Below are 24317 nucleotides of genomic sequence, written 5' to 3'. Positions count from 1 at the left end.
GATCCTCTTTACCTCTGTCCTTTTCACAATTCCCTTTCTCACTTTTGGATGCCTGTATTTAAATATTCCAAGCTCTAGTTTATGGTTCATTCAGTACAGAAACTTGATTGGTTTTCTATTAGTGCTTTAACCACCCTGTCTCATACTGCAACTATGGCCTGTTGTCTGAGTAAACTGAAAAAAATGGGGCACATGACAGACCTTTCTTTCATGTTTTGATTTCTTTTTAAAACCTATGTTCAAGGACGGAAATCCCATAAATAAACCCATGCACCTATGCTCAACTAATCTGTGACAAAAGAGGCAAGAATATACAATGGAGAAGAGAAAATATTTTCAATAAGTGATGCTGGGAAAACTGGACAGGTACATGTAAAAGAATAAATTTAGAACACTCTCTAACACCATGCACAAAAATAAATTCAAAATGGACTACAGACCTAAATACAAGACCAGATACAGTAAAAGTCTTAAAGGAAAATATAGGCAGAACACTCTCTGACATAAACCACAGCAATCTTTTCAGAGCCACCGCATAGAGTAACAAAAATAAAAACAAACAAATGAGACCTAATTAAATTTAAAGTTTTTGCAAAGCAGAGGAAACCATAAACAAACTTAAGAGAACCCAGAGAATGGGAAAATAATATTTGCAAATGAGGTGACAAGGGATTAATCTCCAGCTCATGCAGCTCAGTATCAAAAAAACAACCCAATCAAAAAATGGGCAGAAGATCTAAATAGATATTCCTCCAAAGAAGAAATACAGATGGGGAGTTCCTGTTCTGGTACAGCGGAAACAAATCCGACTAGGAACCACGTGGTTGCCAGTTCGATCCTTGGCCTCCCTCAGTGGGTTGAGGATCTGGCGTTGCTGTGAGCTGTGGTATAGGTAGCAGACAAGGCATGGATCTGGTATTGCTGTGGCTCTGGTGTAGGCCAGCTGCTACAGCTCCGACCCCTAGCCTGGGATCATCCATATGCCATGGGTGTGATGCTAAAAATACAAAAGACCAAAAAAAAAAAAAAAAAAAAAAGAAAGAAAGAAAGAAGAGAGAGAGAGAGAGAAAGAAAGAAAGAAAGAAAAGAAATACAGATGGCTAAAAAACACATGAAAAGATGCTCAACATCCCTAATTACTAGAGAAATGCAAATCAAAACTACTATGAGGTACTACCTTACACAAGCCAGAATGGCCATCATCAAAAAGTCTACAAACAGGAGTTCCGTCAAGGCTCAGTGGTTAACAAACCCAACTAGTATCCATGAGGATGCATGTTCAATCCCTGGCCTTGCTCACTGGGTTAAGGACCTGGCATTGCCGTGAGCTGTGGCGTAGGTCGCAGACGTGGTTCAGATCCCAAGTTGCTGTGGCTGTGGCGTATGCTGGCAGCTGTAGCTCCAATTCAACCCCTAGACTGGGAACCTCCACATGCAGTGTGTATAGCCCTAAAAAAGACAAAAGACAAAAAAAAAAGAATGTTTGTGTGGCAAAATTGCTTCATTTTCCTTAGTGTATTTCACTGGTGGGTTTATTAGTGATTATCTGTCCATTTCATGGTCTGCAGAAAAAAAAAAGAAAGTCTACAAACAATAAATGCTGAAGGGGGTCGGGATGCAGAGAAAAGGGAAGCCTCTTACATTGTTGGTGGGAATGTAAATTGGTATTATCACTCTGGAAAAAAGTACAGAGATTCCTCAAAAAGCTGAAAATAAAACTATTATCCGATCCAACAACCCCATTCCTGGGATCTATCTGGAGAAAACCATAATTTGAAAATATACATGTACCCCAATGTCCACTGCAGCACTATTTGCAATAGCCAAGACATGGAAGCAATCTAAATGTCCATCTACAGAGGAATGGATAAAGAAGACGTGGTACATATTTACAATGACATATTACTCGGCCACACAAAAAAAATGAAATAATGGCATTTGCATCAACACCGATGGACTTAGAGATAATCATACTAAGTGAAGTAAGCCAGACAAAGACAAACATATGATACTACCTATAGGCAGAATCTAAAGAAAGGATACAAGTTAACTCATTTGCAGAACAGAAACAGAGTCAGACTTTGAAAACAAATTTAAGGTTACCAGAGGGGACAGGCTGAGGGGAGGGGATGGACTGGGGATTTGGGTTTGGCATATGCACACTGTGGTATAGGGAATGACTGGGCAAGGGGACCTGCTATAGAGCACAGGGAACTCTATCCAATATTCTGTGATAATGTACATGGGAAAAGAATCTGAAACAGAGAGAATATATACATATATCTATATCTGAATCACTTTGTTGTATAGCAGAAATTATCACAACATTGTAAATCAACTATACCTCAATAAAACTTTAAAAAATAAAATAAAACCCCAGTTCAATTTTCAAACCCTTCAAGTAGTTGTTTTTATTCATCTGTTGGAGAGTCGATTTGTTGAGATTTTACTCCTCCATATAAAAAATTTTACTCTTGTTTGATTCACTTTTTAACTTTATTTTAAACATAAAAGGAACAGACTCACAGACAAGGAGAACAGACTTGTGGTTGCCAAGCCGGAGGGGAGAAGGTGGGATGGACTGGGAGTTTGGGGTTAATAGATGCAAACTATTACATTTAGAATGAACCAGCAATGAGGTCCTGCTACATATATTGTGTGTATAGCACAAGGAAATATATCCAATCACTTGTGATAGAACATGATGGAAGATAATATGAAAAAAAAGAATGTTTATGTATATTTGACTGGGCCACTTTCCTGTACAGAAGAAATGAACAGAACATTGTAAATGAACTATAATTTTTAAATATTTTTAAAAAGTTTTCAAATTCTTTTGTAAGAAAAATAAAACTATTTTCAGTCTGTCATGTGTAAAAGAGAAAATTAGCTCCAGTAGTTTAGGTTTTTGTTTGTTTGTTTATTTTTTGCATTTTAGGGCTGTACTTACAGCCTATGGAAGTTCCAAGGCTAGGGGTTGAATCAGAGCTGCAGCTGCGGGTCTACGCCACAGCCACAGCAATGCTAGGTTTGAGCCACATCTGTGACCTACACCACAGCTCATGGCAACACCGGATCCTTAACCCACTGAGCAGGGCCAGGGATCAAACCCACATCCTCATGGATATTAGTCGGGTTCGTTTTTGCTGAGCCACAACAGGAACTCCTTTTTTATTTTTTTAAGGCTACACCTGCAGCATATAGAAGTTCTTGGGTTAGGGGTCAAATTAGAACTGCACCTGCACAGCCACAGCGACACTGGATCTGAGCCACATCTGTGACCTATGCCAAGGCTTATGACAATGCCGGATGTTTAATCCACTGAGGCCAGGGATCAAACCCACATCCTCACAGACACTATGTTGGGTTCTTAACCCACTAAGCCACAGCGGGAACATCTGGTAGCTTAGTTTAAGATAAAGATGAGATCTTACATCACTGAATGGTTCAGATTTTTTGTTGTTATTAAAGGAAATAAAAATGTCACATTTGTTAAACAAACATTTGCCTCGAGAAATCTCTCTCAAATAATCTCCAGAATCTGTTCTGAATGTGCAAACTTATTTGGTAATGTTCACAGACTGATGGAACGGGGTTTTTTTTACTCCCCTATCCAGCTTGAGCAATGCATATTTAGCATTTGTAAAAATCAAAACTTATTTAAATGTCACTTCATAATGTCACAATATTTTCATGTTCTTCAGATAAGCTCATAACCAGATCAGACACAAGCCATAGTGTTGATTTGCTCTCAGCCATTCACTTGGTCTTGCCAATGAAATAATGAGATGTAGCATAAAATAAGTTACTAGAATCACCGCTCATCTTTTCCTAAAGCTGACCAACAAAAGTTGAGAATCCTCTACCTCAAATAACATGACCAAGAATTTAAAGTCGAGATACTTTCCTAAAGCTTTTTACTCCTTGGTATTAGAGCTCCTTGATTTGCAGAGATCAACTCTCTAAACCTGCTGGTCCAAAGAAAGCAATACTTACCTGTACTCTTTAAGGCAACTGACACACACTCCTATAGGGATGCACTTCCTCACAAAAGTGGCTGAAGATTCCACACAGTCTATTCAGCACCTTGTTCCTTTGGTTTTGAGTTGCTTGCACTGGATCACTCTGGAGAAGCATAAGAGACAATAAATACAATAAACAATTGTTTCAGAGCTTCCGAGTTCTCACCTTTGCCTCCTCAAGTCTGAAATTCTAAATTCTCCTCCCCAGTAAGGCCAGAGAGCTCCATTCAACTTTTGCCCTTAGTTTTTACCCCTTGGGCAGAAATCATCAATTATTCTCCCCCACCCCCAACTCCATGTTGTCTCCTTCTCTTCAGGGATGGCCTTGAGGCAACTAGGCCTTAAATGCCAATAGAAGTTGGCTCACAAAAGTGAAAAATCTACAGTCCCCTAAGGGCATGGGACTCAAGGCAGGGAGTTGGCTCACTCCCGGGGTACCCTCTGTTTCCTGGCTGCGCTCTTTAGAAACAAAACCAATTCTTTTGAATGATGCATGCTTATCAGGCTTGGCTAGGTACTTGCATTTTAGCTATATCTGAAATACTCTGGGAAATACTATGGTAAGATTCTCTAGGACCATTGCCTAAGTTCCATAAGCAGGGTGAACATGTAATTTGTATCCAAACATGGAAGTCTGAGAAAGGTGAAGTTATTAATAATCATGCTGGGAAAATATGGGTAAACCAGAATTGCACCAGGTAAACTGGTATCTGTGGTTACCCCAACTATAACTGGTCTTCTGACTAAGACTCCTATTGTCTTTCAGCCTTCTTTGTCTTTCTCAACTCAAATAGCACCTCCTTAGAGAAGTCTCCAGAGGCTGTTTCTTCTCTAATTGTTCATCTTTCTCAGCAAGGGTCCCTGTAAACCAGAGTCTTCTTATCTTTCACCTCAGGCTACAGACAGCCAGGCTACTTAGCATAGAATTCTGTCTTTATTAGTAGAAAGACTGGGCAAATTAACCTTTCTGTGGTGGTTTCCTCATTTGTGAAGCAGGTATTAATAACAGTACTTGTGAGTTCGTACACACAAAGCACTCAGAACACCACCTAGTCTGTAAGTGCTCAGTAAAGCTGGCTATCACTTTCTGTAAAAATGTTTTTTTTTCCTTCCAGAGTCAAGTATCAGATTGCTAAAAAATTTGCCTTTCTAAAGGCAAAATTGTATGAGTCACTTTTGTCTCATCTATTCTTTCAAATTTTGATATCTTGAGAAGAAAAATTTTTTACTTCAGTGGTGTCCTGAGTGAAAAAATTAAGTCGCCCGGAGTCCCCATTATGTCCCAGTCCTTGCTGCTTTATACTAGTTTCTATTAGCTTTTCCTGGGTGTCTTTCTGGTTTTTACCACTGGCTTCGGCAGTGACCCCCCAATTTTGACACATGTGGACAAAGAATGTCCCACCTCTCATTTCAGTAAACAGAAGATGATGTGGCCACTGGAGCTACATGATGGTGCACCCTGAGGGGAATTCAGAAGAGAGAAAAACAGGATACTCATCCTAGATAGTTAAGATGAATAGCAAAAGAATGATTTCAATAAGCCTGGACTCTTGAATCTTTTCATGCATAGAAAAGCACTAAAATCATCAAATTGGGACCTTTGTTTTTTGGGAGTTGTTTTTTTGTTTTTGTTTTGTTTTGTTGTCTTTTTATGGCTGCATCCACAGCATATGGAGGTTCCCAAGCTAAGGGTCGAATCAGAGCTGTAGCCGCTGGCCTACGCCACAGCCACAGCAACATCAGATCTGAGCTGCATGTTCGACCTACACCTCAGCTCATGGCTCACAGATCCTTAACCCACTGAGTGAGGCCAGGGATCGAACCTGCATCTTTATGGATGCTAGTCAGATTCACTTTCACTGCACCACAACGGGAACTCCATAACTTGTAATTTTAGTAGTTGATGTCAAATTGTTTTCCAAAGTGGTTGTGCTAATGTACACTACAAAACAATGTAAAAGTGTTCTTCCACTGCACCACATTCATAAATGGATTGTGCTTTTGTCTCTGATTTAAGAAAGTTTCCCTATGCTTTAAGGATAGAGATTCCCCAATGAAGTGCTTCAAAAGTTTTAAATTTTGTTTTTTTACATTTAAGCCGTTAATTACATTTGCTTATAATGTAAGAGTCCAAAATTACTTTGTTATATGGATAACTTCGTGAGGACCATTTATTAAAAGTTTATCTTATACCCACTGGGTCACAATGCTGTCAAAAATCAAGTTTGCAAAAATCAGCTTATTTCTAATTATCTATTATTATTATTATTTTGCTTTTTAGGGCCACACCCACAGCAATATGGAGGTTCCCAGGCTAGGGGTCCAGTCGGAGCTACAGCCGCCAGCCTACCCCACAGCCACAGCAACATCAGATCCGAGCCTCATCTGCGACCTACACCACAGCTCATCGCAACACCGGATCCATAACCCACGGAATAAGGCCAGGGATCCCACACCTCATTCAACCCTACTCGGATTCGTTTCCGCAGCGCCACGACGGGAACTCCTAATTATTTATTATTACCTTTTATCTGGAGGCTAAAGTTATTTTCACTTTCTTAGAAGAAAATTGGATCCCAAGAATTTAAGGGATGAATTCAGAATTCATGAAAGCAGATTTTAGAAGCATTTTTTTTTTTAAGTATTTCTCTGTATTTTCTAGAGACACGAAAGAAGGGAACCTGAGGTTACTATTTTGAATACCAAGGCCAAATGTTTCTCAAATTAAAATGAACTCATTAACTTTACTGAAAGTTGTTTCAATTTTGCACAACTACATTTGCCTACAGTACACATTTCAGAAATGTTGGAAACCCATTTATTTTGAACTAGCAAAAAGAGAGCCTTTTCTGAGACATTTTTTAACAGCTGTATTTAAACTTATACATGATCTAACCCTGTAATCCAGGGGTTAAAACAGAAATATACATACTCCTTCCTCCATAGTAAGAGAGGCCATTTTCCTAACTGCTGAGAAGCTGGCTCTTAAGGACATTCCTGACTAGACCATTCCTGGAAAGGAATCCATAACTCAAAGAACAGTCACACTTGTCAATCAGGCTCAGCCATCAGCTTTCAAATGCAGTTGCTCTGAAGCCAGTAGTAAAAACTATTCAGAGTGAAGCAGAGAAGAAACATAAGTATACATTTCTTTCTTTTCCCCTTTCTCTAACATTTTCCCTTCATTCCCATTTATCCCACACAAAGCTCCACACCAGTGTTCAATGACATTGAAGAGGAGTCGTTGTATGATTATGAACTACTTTGGATTTGAGGGTAAAACAGAACAGAAACATAAACTCATTGCCTCATAAAATAATTTAGCATTGAGACAAAAAGTTTTCCAGGAAAGGAAAAATTTTTTCCAATTATTTTAAAAGGTTTTTCATTTTGTTGCTTTTTTTTTTTTTTTTTTTTTTTTTTTTTTTTTTTTTTTTTGCTGCACCCATGGCATGTGGCCAGGGACTGAGCCTGGGCCATAGCAGTGACTCAAGCCACAACAGTGACAACACTGGATCCTTAACCTGCTGAGCCACCAAGGCACTCTATTTTTCCAATTTTTCCTTCGGGCAAATACTCTGGAAACTACTCCCTTTTTAAACAACTGGATGAACAAGGTCCTACGGTATAGCAGAGGGAACTATTTTTAATATCCTGTGGTGAACAGTAATGGAAAAGAACATGAAAAAGAATGTACATATGTATAACTCAGTCACTTTGCTGTACAACAGAAAGTAACACATTGTAAATCAACTATATTTCAATAAAACTTAAAAAACACAATTATTTGCTATGGCTTTATTTCTTTTTTTCCCTGAATATTCTTGGAATGATTATCAATTAATAATGCAATTATTCTGGAGCCCAAAGGCTGGGTTTGAGGAGGAATGAGAAGGGGTTTTCTGCAGTGCCAGCACATGTCCATGATACTTACTTTTGATATTTGATCACCACGAAGATTGCCAAATGATGGTCAAGCAATGATGTGGAGTGTTCGTTAAATACTGATTGGACAGGGTGTCTGTAGCTGATGACTGTGTCCAGGACCAGGTGGTAGTTAAACCCAAATGGGCCAGGAGGATTGATCAGGTCTACCGCCCTCAGATCAAACTGATTAGATCTAGGGCCCTGTTTAGAACCATATAACAGAAAGACACTTTATCAAAACTCTGGGGGCAATATTGCTCAAATGGCTATACACAACTCTTTCAGGAATATGGATAGAGAAACTCTCTGGTGGTCTTTTAAGGAACTTGTCATGAAAGAGTTACAATTTTCCACCTCATTTATACCAGTAAATAAGAAATTTCCTAAAATGAATGAGCAAAGGCAAACAATCACTACAGAGACATGATAAAGACAGACAGAAATAGAGCTTTCTAACAATTTAGAGGTATACAATGCTACAAATCAACTGGACTGAGAAATCAACTTGTTTTGCAATGACCGCCAAGTTGAGACCAGGAACACAGGTTGATTACTCACGAGGAAAAAAAAAAAGGTAAAGCCACAAGCATAAAAAGCTCTACACCCATCAGACAAACACACAGTCTGCTGAAAGTAGAATATTATGATCATGCCACCAGTTTATCTGCCAGGGAAAGGGGACCCCCCCTGAACTTTCAGGTGAAGGAAGTAGCAGCAGTCACGGTCCAGGCTCCTGAGTGTCATCAGGTCTCCCACAGGGGCTGCTGCACTTGCTCTGTACCTGTTCCCTTATGTCTCAAGCTGTGGTCAATGCAGACTAAAAAGGCCTGCAGGTGAAACATCACAATCACATGGCCAACAATGCCAGGAGCACAGGAAAGGACAGCATCCACATAAAATTCACACTGAAGGTGCTGCCCAAGGGCTAGACCAGGGCAGTGATATAAGCAGTTCCCCCTAAACGAGGCCCTTCCACACCCAGCCTCCATGTAGGTTTGGAACAGCTAAAAGTGTGCCAAGAGGATTGTCGTTGTGATACCTGTGAAATATGGTCTCGTAGTTACGATTTCCACCAAACTGCTGAAAATACAACTCGTACTATTAATGCTTAATATGCCATAAGCATCTGGCTCAAACTTAACAAAATACTGTAAAATTTTAGGCTGAATGCCATAAACAGCTAAAATGGGACAATGGTAATTTCTGCTCCCCAGGCCAGCGTTAAAGCAGCATTCTGAGCATCAGTGAATAGATTCCGATCTGTTTGGTTAGCTTTAGACGTCAGACCACTCTATTCAGACTATCGCTTTCTTTTTTTCAGGAACGATAAATCAATTATTCCCGCAGTTGGACTTGGAAATGGCTCCACTGCTGCGAGGGAAACCCCAGACAGGGTCTCAAGATGGGGAATAGCTTTAACTCGTCTGTGGGGAGTCTTGAGCAGATGGTGACTCCTCGAAATAAGTTCTCAGGGACGAAGGAGGTAACGGGGATTTCGGAGGGGTCCGCGCTCCGCAAGGCCACTTCCTGGGAGCCAACCGCCCGGAACACAACCACTCCGCCGCCGACGCTGACCGTTAGGCGCGGGCGGGGCCGGGGTCACGTGGCCTGCGCCGGGTCAGAGCCCGGCGTACGCGGGAGCACGCAGAGCGGCTCGGCCCTCGGCCGCGCGCCTGGCGTGCGCGCTCAGGCCGGGGGCGGAGCGTGTGGGCTGAGCCTCAGGCGCGCGGCGGGCCGGAGGCGGGGCCGGAGCGGGGTGGAGGGCGGGGGCGGGGCCTCCTCCTCCACCTCCGCCACCTCCGCCTCCGCCTCCTCCTCCTCCTCCTCCCGCGAGGCTCGGCTGGGGGTGGCTGTGGCGGCGGCGGCGGCGGCGGGAGGCTAGTGACCCGCGGAGGGGCGCCCCGGCCATGACTGCGGAGCTGCAGCAGGACGACGCGGCCGGAGCAGCGGACCGCCACGGCTCGGTGGGCTTCGCGGCGGCGGCGGGCAGGAGCCGGGGGGCGGGCTCTGGGTCCCGCGGGGTGGGGGGTTCGGGGTCCGGGCCGGAGCGGCGCGGGGCGCTGACGGGCCTGCGGGGTTCGGGCGCGGGGCCGGGCAGGAGGGGGCTGCGGAGGGCGCCCGGGCCCGGCGCGAGCGAGGGCGGCGCGCCGTGCGGGTGAAGACTGGGACTCGGGAGGAGGCTGAAGTCTCTGCAAGGCAGAGATCGAGGACTCTCTTCGGGTCCGGGGGCGGGCTGAAGTTCAAGGGAGATTAGCTGTTTTGAAAAATCAAATACAAAAGGCTGGACGTGGGCTGTCTTCATCAGGGATCTCTAAAGGGAGCTCTCCCGGCCCCCGGCAGGGGTGAGAAACTTCCTAAAGGGGCAGCTTTGGTGGTTTTTGTTTTTGTTTTCTAATCTGTTTTGGGGCAATGCTGTTTTAAAAGTGTCTAAAGCAGTTAGATAACCGAAGTTATCTAACTTAAAGGCAGGATTTATCAACACCTTGTGAAAGATCGGGGGTCGTAGTTACCGCTTTCTGTCTTCCACACCCCCCCTCCTTTTTTTAAGCAGAGAGCAACCTCCCCAATTGCTGCATTCATCACTCTAGATTTTTAAGGAAGGGGGAGGAGCACCGCGATGATTAGAAGGTATGCTGATAATGCTTCCCTATTCCTATTAATCTAAGAAGATTGAAATCAATACAGGGATTTCTGGGCTAAGATGGTGAGAGTGAAAGAACACTGGTTTGAGAGAAAATCAAAAGGCTAATGTCTGTGCGAAAAAAACTCGGGAAGTGGGCAACTTGAGAATGTCTTCTAATGTTACTTTGGAATCTTATAATACTGCCCGGACCCCCCTCAAGTGCTGAGCTTTTTCAAGACAGAATGGGAAACCTGTACCACGTATTCAAATGCAAGTTTGGAAATGAGGAATTTCATGAAATATTTACAGTACAAAGCTGTCAGATACCTCCACGTGAGAAACCTTTTATGCCTTTTTTTTTTTTTTCCCTTTCCTTTTCAGGCACTCAGAGGACCAATAGTGTGTAAAGTGACCGCACTTCCTTTTTTTAAACTCCTGTAGTAAAAGATACCTCCAGGTTCTGGGCTCCAAAATGGAAGTAGGCAGGTGGCATTTCATGGGTTGATTTCTAATAGAAATATTGTTAGGTGTTTACAAATGCCAGTTGGAGTCTGCGTCAGGATTTTCTCTGGTGTCGGAGATCAGTTGCATTTGTTTTTAGGACGGTGACTTAAAAACGGATGGGAAAATCTTAGTTTTGAGACAGTCATGTTGATTTAGAGAAGAGACTATTTTAAGGGAGAGCAGCAAGTCATATTTAAATTTGTTGGTTGAGACCATGTGCCTGTTGGTCAGCAGCAATTACATTTCATTTACCTCTGCCAGAGTTTGAGAGGTGACCATGGTCTTAGCTCTCTGTTTAAGGGTTTAGATGTGAGGTGTTTGATGAACTTTTGTATATAAGTCATAGCTATTTTTGGAAAGCTTGGAACTCTAGTGGCTGTGCCTGGCCGGGGGACCCTGATTCCTGGCAACCTGCGGAGTGAGAACATTTACTGTTCTTCTCGGTGATTCGCCCCCTACAGACGGATGATAAGCTTTGGAATGCTCTATCATGTTTGCCCTTTTTGTTTTTGCTAGTGTGAAATGCTTGAAGTTAGCAGGCTAGCTGAAGGAATCCTATATGGGGAAAGAACCTTTCATATCTCAGAGGAAAGATTTTAATAACATCTTCCTCATCTTCCTAGGTTTCAGGTTGGAATGGACTCTATTTTGAATTTCCTCAAGCATTCAGCATTGCCCTTAAAGGATCTTCCATTGTTCTAATTGCCAGGAGCCCTCCTCTCCTCTCCTGAGCCTGTGAAGCTATTTAAAACCTAGAATGCTTCCCCTCCCTTACTGGTCAGTTGTGCATGGGACAGGCAGAACTCACTACAGCTGCCCAAGAATTTTAGTGAGAGGAAAACATAGAACTCTTGAAATATGTTCTGGAGTCTCAAGGAAGGCACTATTTTAATCAAGTCTTGACTTAGAGGAAAAGAGCAGCAATGTTTACTGTTATTGTAGGATAAACAACTCAAAGTCAGGTTGGCTCTTATAAACCCATCATCCTTGGAAGCAGTACTGGGGCTCATCATACACTCTGCTATGAAAACCTGTCTGTTTTCGGTGAAAATTTAATGCTTCCTTTGATTTATTGGATTTTCATTCTCTTACCTTATCTCATTAATTGTGATTTTTGGAACATCACTAAGTCAGTGCTTGGTTGGCTTTCACTCTCATGCCTCCAGCTACAAACAGTTCCTCCTCACACAGTGAGTATAGTATTTATAAAACACATTGACAAGGTAATGCCTCGCCAGGCAAGATCTTTCCACATGTTTTGTTTCAGCAAAGAAATTCAAAGAAGCAGACAAGTGCAATGTATTTTTCAAGGAAAATAATGATACTGATAATAGAAGTAGAAAACATTAATTGAGCACATACTGTATGCCAGACTCTGTGCTCAGAACATAACATGTGTTATCTCAGTTCCCACGACAACTTCGGGAAGTTTTCTTATTTCTTGTTAAATAATTTGCCCAAAGTTAACCAGCTAGTAAATAGTAGAGCCAGGGTTGCACCCAGACACTCTGACTCTCAAGAGCACAAGATATTTCTGATCCTGCTTTATACTCAGTGAACTCATTGTCTTGGGTCAGAACCTTTACTCTCTAGAACGTTCCTCCTGATGTTTTAAGCTTTCAGTCCTCCCTGTGCTTTTTCTAAGTAGCTAACTTTCCTTTCTACTTGACTGAGCTTGCTGATACCTAAAGAGCTGTCTGTCTCATGTTTGGGTTTTTTTTCCCTTCTTCAGCATCTCTTTTCTCTCAATGCAAGAGGTAGCCTTCCCTTCTCCCTTCACTTCTTAGAGATGAAGCAAAATCCGTGGTGTCTAGAGACCTGTTTGATTGTGACTACAGCCCAGGGTGGGAGAATGCTCCTGTCAACTAATGGGTACAAGCCAGGAGTGCTGCTAAACCTCTTACAGTGTACAGATAGCTCCCCCACCCCCCAAACAAAAAGTTGTCTGGCCCAAAATGTCAATAATTTTGAGCTTAAGAACCCCTGTTTTAGATGATGCCTCTCCTCACTCTCCTGAGTTTTCTTAGATCTTTATCCTGTCCTAAGCCCCGGCACCTGCAGTATGGACCAGCCGCATCCACATTACCTAGGAGTTTGTTGGAAATGTAGTAACATGGGTGTGCTGGAGCCAGCTTGTGTTTGTACCTGTACTGCCTCTCCAGCTGATTGTTTCTTCCTAACTGCGTTCAGTGACCTCTTGTTGGTAGCTTGAAATTGCCACGGTTGGAGTATTTCTAAGAAGGAAATGAGCAAGCCCTACAAACCACTCTTTGGGCCTCCACCTTAGAGCTGTTGAATCAGAACCTGCCTTATGACAAGATCCATGGGTGGTAAATGTTGAGAAGCTCTTTGCCTCTCCACACAATTCTCATTCTCCATCCAGCTACGCCCACTTGTCCTCAATCCTCAAATGAAATAGCAACACCAAGAGTTCCCCTCGTGACTCAGCAGTAATGAACCTGACTAGTATCCATGAGGATGCGGGTTCAAACCCTGGCCTTGCTCAGTGAGTTAAGGATCCAGCGTTGCCACGAGCTGTGGTATAGGTTGCAGACATGGCTCAGATCCCCTGTTGCTGTGGCTGTGGTATAGGCCAGCGGCTGTAGCTCTGATCTGACCCCTAGCCTGGGAACTTCCATATGCTGTGGGTGCGGCCCTCCAAAGTCAAAAAAAAGAAAAAGAAAAAGAAATAGCAACAATAGCAAAATCCTCTTCTGCTCTGTCCAGCTGTTGCCTTGTCCACCTCCTTTTCAGTTTGTTTACATTTTGAACAGAGTTCTAAATCCACCTGTCTCTTTTCTAAAACAGTTTTCCAGTGCAATATAATTCCAACTCATTGTAGAAAATTTGAAAAATATACATCCAGGCAGTATTAACTCTTGGCTGATGGGAGGCCAAGAGCTGGGGTGAGTTGGTTCCCAGATTCTACCACGGAGCTTGAGGTGCAGTGACAGCTTGTGCAAAAGCCCAGTTAAAAGATGACATGGGGATCAGGTTAGGCTCTAGCAAGAAGAGGGCTGATGGCTCAGGGGCCTACAGAAAGGCTGACCAGGCAGCAGTAGGTTAGATAGTAGGGCAGGGAGTGGTTTTATATGATCAGCATCTCCCAAGCCACCCAGTGAGAGCCTTGCCAGCAGTAGGCTTCTCAGTATTTGTTACTGGCGAATAATGCATCTCTTGGAGGTGACCAGTGACTAACCACCTTCTGGTCAGATCAGTGAGCTTTTGGTACTCATTCTCTCATTCTTTTTACATCCTCCCGTAGTTATTAAGTACCCTCTCGAAGGTCCCATTTTCTTTTTTTTCTCAGCTATGTCCAAAGCATGAGGAAATTCCTGGGCTAGAGATCTGAACCCAATCCACAGCAGTGACAAGGCCAGATCCTTAACCACTAGGCCACCAGGGATCCCCATTTTCATGTTTTTATTTATGATGAGTCCTCATTGCCACTTTAGGTTGATTTTTTTTTTAATCACTTGATCTTATTGCTCCTTATTATCAATTGTTCTGCTTTTTTTCAGAGAATTTCCAGTGTGTTTTTAAGCATTTGCTGTAGTCTCATCAAAGACAGAAGGACCATAGTAAGCCCTCATCTCTGAATTGATATCATTTTACAACTTTCTTAGGAATATTAGGCCTGGCAAAGCTGTTTGGTCCACATTTGAATTGTTTCCACCTTTTGGCTTTTTGAATAGTCTTGCTGTGAACATTCCTGTACAAATATTTGAGTACCTGTTCTGATTCTTTTGGGTATATACCTAAAAGTAGAATTGCTGGGTCACAGAGTAATTCTGTTTAACGTTTTAGGGAACTACCAAACTTTTCCACAGCAGCTATACCATTTTACATTCCTACCGGCAACGAGGCTGGGTTCCAGTTTCTCCAGGTCCTTCCCAAACACTTATTTCCCATTTTTGTTTATAATAGTCATTGTTGTCCATGAAGTGGTATCTCCTTTAGTTTTCATTTGCATTTTCCTAATGCCTGCTGTTGTTAAGCATCTTTTCTTATGCTTATTGGCCATTTGTGTGTCTTCTTGGGAGAAATGTCCTTTCAAGTCCTTTGCTCATTTTTGAATTAGGTTTGTTTATCTTTGGTTATTTGAATTGTAAGAATCTTAATATAATCTGGATACTAGACCCTTATCATATTTATGATTTGAAAATATTTTCTCCCATGGAGTAACTTGTCATTTCACTTTCTTGATAGTGTCCTTTGATAAGCAAACATTTTAATTTTGATTAAATCCCACTTACCTTATTTTTCTTCTGTTGCTTGTACTTTTGGTATCGTATAAAAAGAATCCATTGCCAAATTCAAGATCATGAAGATTTACCTCTGATTTTCTCCTAAGAGTGTTATGGTTGTAGCTCTTGTATTTAGGTCGTTGGTCCATTTTGAGTTAGTTTTTGAATATTGTGTGAAGTTGGGGGTCAAACTTCATTCTTTTGCAAATGGATACCTAGTTGTCCTAGCACCATTTTTTTTTTGGTGTGTGTAAATTTAATGTTATAATATGGTTGCTGTTGTAGTGCTATTTGGCACATTACATACTTAGAGTGCAATATTATTATCTGTGTTAAATAAACTGTACATTAAGTCTCTCTGGCTATTTTTATTACAAGTTTGTGCTCTTAAAACCATCAATCTTACCCCTGCACCATCCCAGTACCATTTTTTTTTTTTTTTTTTTTTTTGTCTTTTTGCTATTTCTTGGGCCGCTCCCACGGCATATGGAGATTCCCAGGCTAGGGGTCCAATCGGAGCTGTAGCCACTAGCCTACACCAGAGCCACAGCAACGCAGGATCCGAGCTGCGTCTGCAACCTATACCACAGCTCACGGCAACGCCGGATCGTTAACCCACTGATCAACGGCAGGGACCGAACCCACAACCTCATGGTTCCTGGTCGGATTCGTTAACCACTGCGCCACGACGGGAACTCCCGAGTACCATTTTTTGAAGAGACTTTTTTCCCCATCAAATGGTCTTGTCATCTTTGTCAAAAATCAGTTGACCATAGATGTATGAGATTTTTCTGGACTCATTTAATTCACTCGTCTATATGCCTATCTTTAGGCTGGTATTACACTGTCATGATTACTGTAGTTTTGTAATAAGTTTTGAAATTTAAAGTGGGAGTCCTCTAACTTTTTTCTTTTTCAATTATCATTTTGGCTATTCAGGGTCCACTGAAATTCCATATGAACTTGAGGATCCGTTTTTCCATTTCTGCAAAAAAAGAAAAAAAAAAGCCATTGGAATTGTGATAGGAATTGCATTGAATTTGTAGATCACTTTGGGTAGTATTGACATTTTTGGATATTAAGTCTTTGTGATGGTTAATTTTATGTGTCAGCTTGACTAGGCCACATGGTGCTACGACTTTTAGTCAAACATTATTCTGAGTATGTCTGTGAGGGTGCTTCTGGATGAGATTAACATTTGAATTGGTAGACTAAGTAAAGCTGATTGCCCTCCCTAATGTCTATGGGCCTCATCCCACTCTTTGAAAACCTCAACAGAACAAAAGGCTGAATAAACTTCACCTACCTGACTGCTGAGCTGGGTGCAGGTCTTCTGCCCTAAGACTGAAACTTAGATCATCAGCTCTCCTGGTTCTCAGGCTTTCCAACTCAAACTGGAATGATACCATTAGCTGGGTCTCCAGCTTGCCAGCTGCAGATCTTGGGACTTCCAGCTTCCATAATCCCAAGAGCCAATTCCTAATAATAAATTTCTTAATTCTCACACAGAGGAAACTAGGAATACAAGGTTTCTTTGCATGCACAAATGCACTTGCACACCCTATTGGTTCTGTTTCTCTGGAGAGCCCTGAATAATACAGTCTTCCAATCCATGAACTTGGATGTTTTTCCTTTTATTAAGGTTTCCTGGAGTTCCCATCATGGCTCAGTGGTTAATGAATTTGACTAGGAACCATGAGGTTTTGGGTTCAATCCCTTGCCTCGCTTAGTGGGTTAAGGATCCGGTGTTGCCGTGAGCTGTGGTGTAGGCCAGCGGCTACAGCTCTGATTAGACCCCTGGCCTGGGAACCTCCATATGCTGCAGGAGCGGCCCTAGAAATGACAAAAAGCCAAAAAAAATTTTTTCCTTTTCAGATTGTTCATTTCTGCTGTATGGAAACACAACTAATTTTTGCCTATTGATCTCGTACTCTGCAAATTTACTGGATTTATTATCAGCTCTAGTAACTTTTTGTGGATTCCTTAGGATTTTATGTATCATGTCATCTGTGAATAGAAATAGTATTACTTTTTCCTTTCCCATATGGATGCCCTTTATTTATTTTTCTTGCCTAATTGCTCTAGCTAAAACTTCTAGTATAATGTTGAAGAGCATTCATGAAAATGGCCATTTTTGTAGTATTCCTGATTTTAGGGGGAACTCTTTTAGTCTTTTACTATTGGGTATGACCTTGATTGTGAGTTTTTAAATTAAAGGCCCTTTATCATGTTGAGAAAATGCCCTTCTGTTCTTAATTCCCTGATTGTTTTTATCAGAGGGTGTTGGATTTTGTCAAGTACTTTTTCTACATCAAGATGATTGTGTTTTTTTCCCTTTCCTTCAGTTAGTATGCTGTATTATATTAGTTGAGTTTTTTGGTGGTGGTGATGTTTTTGTTTGTTTTTTCTGTTTTTTTTTTTTTTTTTTACTGGTTTCCTTTTGTGTCTTTGGCAATCGCATTCTCTTAAGCATCCATGTTCAAGTATTTGACTAAGCTTCATCTCTTCATTCTTTGAGATATGCAGTCTACCTTTTCATTTCTCCTACTAGCTTTCTACTTCTCATCACATTTGGTTTATTTAGAAGCCCTGTAACTCATGGTTAAGCTTTCTTTCCCTAGTCTCATCCCACATTGAACTAGTTGTTAACATATGCTAGACTAATCCCCTTAAAGTACCTTTTTAGTCCTATTTCCTGCTGAGGAAGCTGTAATGATTTTCCATGGTTCATCAGATCAAGTCTAAACTCATCCTAGCATTTAGAACCCTTCATAATCCAATCCCACATCACCTCTCTGGTCCCTGTTATTTAACAAACATGAAAACTAAGAGCTTCCATTATGGCACAGTGGGTTAAGAATCAGACTGAGGTGGCTTGGGTTACTGCAGAGGTGCAGGTTTGATCCCTGGCCTGGCACAGTGGGTTAAGGATACAGTGTTGCTGCAGCTGTAGAGTCAGTCGCTGACCGGAGAACTTCCATATGCCATAGGTGCGGTCAAAAAAAGCTGCCAAAAACCGAAAACCGTACCCTAAGGTCCCCCTAATAATAATTTAGAATTTCCTGTTAGATTTCTAAAATTATAATAAGCATGTAAGCTTGATTTCTTATATCTTTTACCATGTTTTCTTAGTTTCTCAATAAACCCCAGCAGTATGTTACTAAATGGCATTTTCTTTAATTTTTGAAGATACTTTTTTCTTTCTTTTTTTTTTTTTCTTTTTATGGCTATACCTGTGGCATATGGAAGTTCCGGGCTAGAGATTGAATCAGCTGCAGCTGCAGGCTTGCACCACAGCTCCAGCAGTCACAACACAGATCCAAGCCACATCTGTGACCTACACCACAGCTTGTGGCAACACTGGATCCTTAACCCACTGAGCAAGGCCAGGGATTGAACCTTCATCCTCATGGACACTGAATTGGATTCTTAACCCTCTGAGACAGCATGGGAACTCCTGAAGATGCATTTCATAAGGCCTTATTGTAACAGCTTGCTGGTCTCGTTTCTTGTGTTTGGTTGGGGCTCATATGTATTTAAAGAAATGAAAGAATATTGTTTTAATGTATTCCTGTTTTTAAAATTTGGGGGGAATTTTAATTGAAGTGTAGTTGACTAATGGTGTTGTGTTTTAGGTGTACAGCAGTGATTCAGTTGTATAGAGAGAGAGTATGTATATATATTTTTAGATTCTTTTCCCATATAGGTATTTACAGAATATTGAGTGTAGTTCCCTGTGCTATACAATAGGTCCTTGTTGGTTATCTATTTTATACATGGTAGTGTGTATATATTAACCCCAGATTCCTAATTAATCCCTCCTCCCTGCATTTCCCCTTTCTGACTATAAGTTTCTATGTGTATGAGTCTCTGTAAATAAGTTTATTTGTATGTCTTAAATGTGTTCTAATTTTAATTTATTTTTAGTTAAAATACAGTCAATTTACAATGTTGTGCCAATTTCTGCTATACAATGAAGTGACCCAGTCATACACACACACATGCACATACATATGTATATATACACACACATTATTTTAAATGTATTCTTTTTTTTTTTTTTTTTTTGTCCTTTCTAGGGCCACTCCCGCAGCATATGGAGGTTCCCAGACTAGGGGTCAAATTGGAGCTGAAGCCATCGGCCTACACCAGAGCCACAGCAACATGGGATCCAACCCTCGTCTGAAACCCACACCACAGCTCATGGCAAAACGCCAGATCCTTAATCCACTGAGCAAGGCCAGGGATTGAACCCACAACCTCATGGTATGTAGTCAGATTTGTTAACCACTGAGCCACTATGGAAACTCCCTAAATGTATTCTAAAGCAAGAGAAAAACCGGGTGTGGGACATGATGTGTAGTATGAAAGAATATATTTGTGTGCATAGACCATTTCTGGGAAGATATGTCAGAAGCTATTAATAGTGGTTGCCCCTGGGAAATAGGACTGGGTGGAAGACCAGGTTTTCCCTTTCATTTGATATGCTTTTGTACTGTTAGAATTTCCTACTCTGTGAATGTGAAAAAGAGAGATGAAAACTTTCTTTTTTTGTCTTTTCTAGGGCTGCACCCACGGCATATAGAGCTTCCCAGGCTAGGGGTCTAATTGGAGCTGTAGCCGCCGGCCTACACCACAGCCACAGCAACTCAGGATCCCAGCTGCGTCTGCGACCTACACCACCGTTCATGGCAACACCGGATCCTTAACCCACTGAGCGAGGCCAGGGATTGAACCCGCAATCTCATGGTTCCTAGTTGGATTTGTTAACCACTGAGCCACGATGGGAACTCCAGAGATGAAAACTTTTGAGTAAATAATTATTAGTTCCTTTTTTCTTGTTTTAATTTTTAGTTTAAAGCCCTCTCTGATATTTAGAATTGGCTAAATTTTAAAAGCTTCTAATGCCTTTAAAAACTTTAAGCCAGTTGATGGACTGAAATAGTGATTTTCATCTTGTAGCTAATTTTGCACCATTAAAATAAATTAATAAGTAGCCTGTTTCAGAGGATTTAGTTTTATCCACAAAAAAGCTATTTGTCATTTGTAGAGTCATAAGGTGCTTTAGATTTCTGCTTTATGAGTAAATTGGACCAACACGGAGATGTCACTGGGAAGAAAAACTGAAAACATACCAGCGCTTTCGTCCCTCGTTTTGTGGAGGTTGGAAAGGTTAGCAGCAGTCAGAGTCTGTGTTCAGATCCTGTTTTATAGACTGCATTTCTGAAGTTGCTGCTGTATGTTCTCTTTGACTCCTATTCCTTTGCTTTCCTTGGTACTTAAGTTTGATTTTAAACTTAGAAAACGAAATCTTTAACTCTGGGGGGCATTTTATCAAGTACACCTTGGTAGTTCTTTGGTGTAAAGTAACCTTTATCAATTACTTAGTTTTAAATTTAGAAATGTCTTCGTAAAAATAGATGATTGAGATCAGGAAACATGTCCATCAGAATGTTGAAAATAGCACCCCCGTTTGAAGGGATGGAGTAATCTAGAAAGCACCTCGTCACCAAGCTGAACTGGGTATTTTGAAGATGGTGAGATTAGTAATCTCGCTAATTTGCTTCATGTGATCAAAGAGAGTTTTAGTTGCAGTAGGATTAGGCCAGTTGTTTATTACAAAAACTTGATAGCTTAATATTTTTATTATGAGTAATCCTGTTTATTGTTTATTATGAGGTGAGTTATTGTCTTTGCTTTACGAAGACCTCAGTTCTGACAAGAGCGCTGGGTTGTGCCCAAAGCACTAAGTAGCTGAGGCCAGAAAGCTTGAGTTCCTTCTTCCTAGAGATTTGTGTGTGTCTTTTTCACTGCCTCTGGGCAAGAAAAGAGTGCTTTTTGTTTTGTCAAAATAAAGTGTCTTTAGCTAAGGAAATACAGGCGTGTTGGCTCTTGCCAGTTATTTGACTTCATTATGACTGGAGCACAGGCTTTGTCTTGTCTCATGTTGGGTGTGTACTTTATATCATAGTTAGGGTGAAGTTAATATTTAAATCAGCTTCCTGTCAAGTTCCAAGAGAAACTGTGAGTGAGTAGTACAGTAGGTAGGATCCTAATGAATTTACCTCATCTCATTGTGAAGTTTACATGTAATATACAGTACCGATTAGGATTTGGGTTATGGGTACTACTGAGAATTTAGGTTTAGCTAAATAGAAGACAGAGTCTAGTCATTGCAGTTGTTTCTGTGTGTCAGTAACATAACTTAAGCCGTATGAAATTTGTTATTCAGACTTTTAAAAGTTATCTTTGATTAATCTTTTAATTCAAGACATTTGATGACAAAATAGGTTTTGTAAACCTTAATTTTCTAATGTGCACAATAAAGATAATGAATCTTAACTTTTAGGGTCATTATAGGGATTATATGTACGTACATATGTACTACGTACATGAGGTAACACCGAAGATTCCTGGCAGAAAGTCATTCAATACGTGTTAGTTATTATTAAAAAGCACTGTTCTGTGGATAATTCAAATTAGATGGTAAGCTTTGTGATTCTTTTTTTTTTTTTGTCTTTTGTCTTTTGTCCTTTTAGGGCCACCCCCGCGGTGTGTGGAGGTTCCCAGGCTAGGGGTCTAATCAGAACTACAGCTGCCGGCCTATACCACAGCCACAGCAACACCGGATCCAAGCTACACATGTGACCTACACCACAGCTCTTGGCAACACCGGATCCTCAACCCACTGAGCAAGGCCAGGGATCGAACCCGCAACCTCGTGATTCCTAGTCGGATTTGTTAACCACTGAGCCATGACGGGAACTCCAAGCTTTGTGATTCTTGACTCTGTGGAGGCAAGAATTTTCATGCTTAAAATAGAGAAATACCAGCTAAAGTCAGGAAGTCCCATTCCTTCACAGGCTCAACTTGGGAGGTTAGAAAGGGGAGGGAAGGGTGTGGGATTGGAGTTCTTGAAGGAGGTAAGGTAAATATGAACATTATTTTTGGAGCTGTATAGAATGATTTTTTTTTTCCCCTCCAATAGCGTTTATTTTTTTTGTGTTTTTTTTTTTTTTTTTTTTTTTTTTTCCCCCACTGTACAGCAAGGGGGTCAGGTTATCCTTACATGTATACATTACAATTACATTTTTTCCCCCACCCTTTGTTCTGTTGCAACATGAGTATCTAGACATAGTTCTCAATGCTATTCAGCAGGATCTCCTTGTAAATCTATTCTAAGTTGTGTCTGATAAGCCCAAGCTCCCGATCCCTCCCACTCCCTCCCCCTCCCATCAGGCAGCCACAAGTCTCTTCTCCAAGTCCATGATTTTCTTTTCTGAGGAGATGTTCATTTGTGCTGGATATTAGATTCCAGTTATAAGTGAGATCATATGGTATTTGTCTTTGTCTTTCTGGCTCATTTCACTCAGGATGAGATTCTCTAGTTCCATCCATGTTGCTGCAAATGGCATTATGTCATTCTTTTTTATGGCTGAGTAGTATTCCATTGTGTATATATACCACATCTTCCGAATCCAATCATCTGTCGATGGACATTTGAGTTGTTTCCATGTCCTGGCTATTGTGAATAGTGCTGCAATGAACATGCGGGTGCACGTGTCTCTTTTAAGTAGAGTTTTGTCCGGATAGATGCCCAAGAGTGGGATTGCGGGGTCATATGGAAGTTCTAGGTATAGATTTCTAAGGTATCTCCAAACCGTTCTCCATAGTGGCTGTACCAGTTTACATTCCCACCAGCAGTGCAGGAGGGTTCCCTTTTCTCCACAGCCCCTCCAGCACTTGTTATTTGTGGATTTATTAATGATGGCCATTCTGACGGGTGTGAGGTGGTATCTCATGGTAGTTTTGATTTGCATTTCTCTTATAATCAGCGATGTTGAGCATTTTTTCATGTGTTTGTTGGCCATCCTCCAATAGCTTTTAAAAGAGAGAAACTAAGAGTTTATTTTCCTTTTCTGAGTATATTGTCTATATGCGTCAATGTCCACTGCTCCCTGTTACAAAGGGGAGGCAAGGGAATGAGACTTTCATCCACAGCCAAATGTGATGGTTAGTAAATTATTTATTATTTGAATACTGTATTTTGTTGATTAGCATTATTTGGCATTCTGAGATCTCTGAAATTGAGATACTCCTTACATGTAATGTAGTTATCAGGATCTACACACGTATGGGCTCAGCATAGCTGTTCCTACCATCGCGGCAGTCAAGTTACATGCAATGTTGGTACCACACAGTTAGTTTACTTGCTATTTAAAGCGGCTTTAAAAAGATCATTCTGTGATTCAACGTTGAAATGAAAAAGACTATGAAAAAAAGCATAGAAACAGAACAGGGTACACATCGATTTTCTTTTAAGTAAAATATTTGTCATTGGAGGAATGATGGCAATTTCAAATTTCCTTGTAAAGCTACAACCAAGTGCACACTGGGACCTCAGCAAGGTAGATACAATAGGTGTTTTAAGCTTTCTTGGTTATTGTTGCTGAGAAATAAGCAAAAGAATTGCCTATTGCATGCCAGGCAGTGCACCTGGAAGTGGGGAGAATTACTGTACTTCTCAACATAAATGAGACTTTTTAGAGCTACAGGAAGCTGATGTGACCAGTTCGTGTGTCTCCAGGGACTGTCATGAAGGCATTGTGTCATAGTTTAGGTGGCAGCAGTTTTTCTTTTTGGTGGAACATAAAATAATGCTGCCTTTTTATAACAGATGGCACCTTAGATTTAGTCTAGTATAGTGTTTACCTCTCTACTTCCCAATGATAGTTTATAACTGATTGTACTACTGAGTAATCAAAACTGTGATTTAGGCAGCTAAAATAAAAATACGAAACTTGTTAAGATGCAGCGATCATAAGAACAAAATGTTTGCATTGTTTTGCATTAAATAGGTCTTCTTGCCTGTCTTGTCTTCTCAGATACAGCATGGCCTAGAGGTTAGAGTGCAGTCTGGAGGCAGGCAGCCTGGGGTCAAATCCCAGCTCCACCCCTTACTAGCAATAACTTTGTGTAAGTTACTTAACCTCT

At 41.1% G+C, this 24317-nt stretch overlaps 1 protein-coding gene and 1 long non-coding RNA gene across 15 annotated transcripts in view; one reads left to right on the top strand and one right to left on the bottom strand.

Moving 5' to 3' along the window:
- LOC102166826 lies at positions 3338–9536 on the bottom strand. The gene is made up of 3 exons (XR_002335634.1): positions 8989–9536; positions 7957–8150; positions 3338–4125 (listed from the first exon to the last, which is right to left on the bottom strand). It is a non-coding gene; the product is annotated as an uncharacterized LOC102166826 (long non-coding RNA).
- Positions 9633–24317, top strand: part of USP28 (ubiquitin specific peptidase 28) — a 63485-nt gene continuing 48800 nt past the window's right edge. For 10 of the 14 annotated variants that reach the window (XM_021062863.1, XM_021062857.1, XM_021062851.1 and 7 more), the window contains exon 1: positions 9633–9913. In XM_021062863.1, the coding sequence (XP_020918522.1) occupies positions 9857–9913 (57 nt within the window). In that variant the 5' untranslated portion in view covers positions 9633–9856. Of the gene's footprint in view, positions 9914–10500; positions 10578–24208; positions 24300–24317 lie in introns of those variants that run through there. The other 4 variants (XM_021062854.1, XM_021062859.1, XM_021062844.1 and 1 more) reach the window with 3 other exon arrangements.

This window comes from Sus scrofa, chromosome 9, assembly GCF_000003025.6.
Source record: "Sus scrofa isolate TJ Tabasco breed Duroc chromosome 9, Sscrofa11.1, whole genome shotgun sequence".
Classification (NCBI taxonomy): domain Eukaryota; kingdom Metazoa; phylum Chordata; class Mammalia; order Artiodactyla; family Suidae; genus Sus; species Sus scrofa.
Note: the sequence above shows the minus strand (reverse complement) of the source record. Positions and strands in the feature narration are given on the sequence as shown.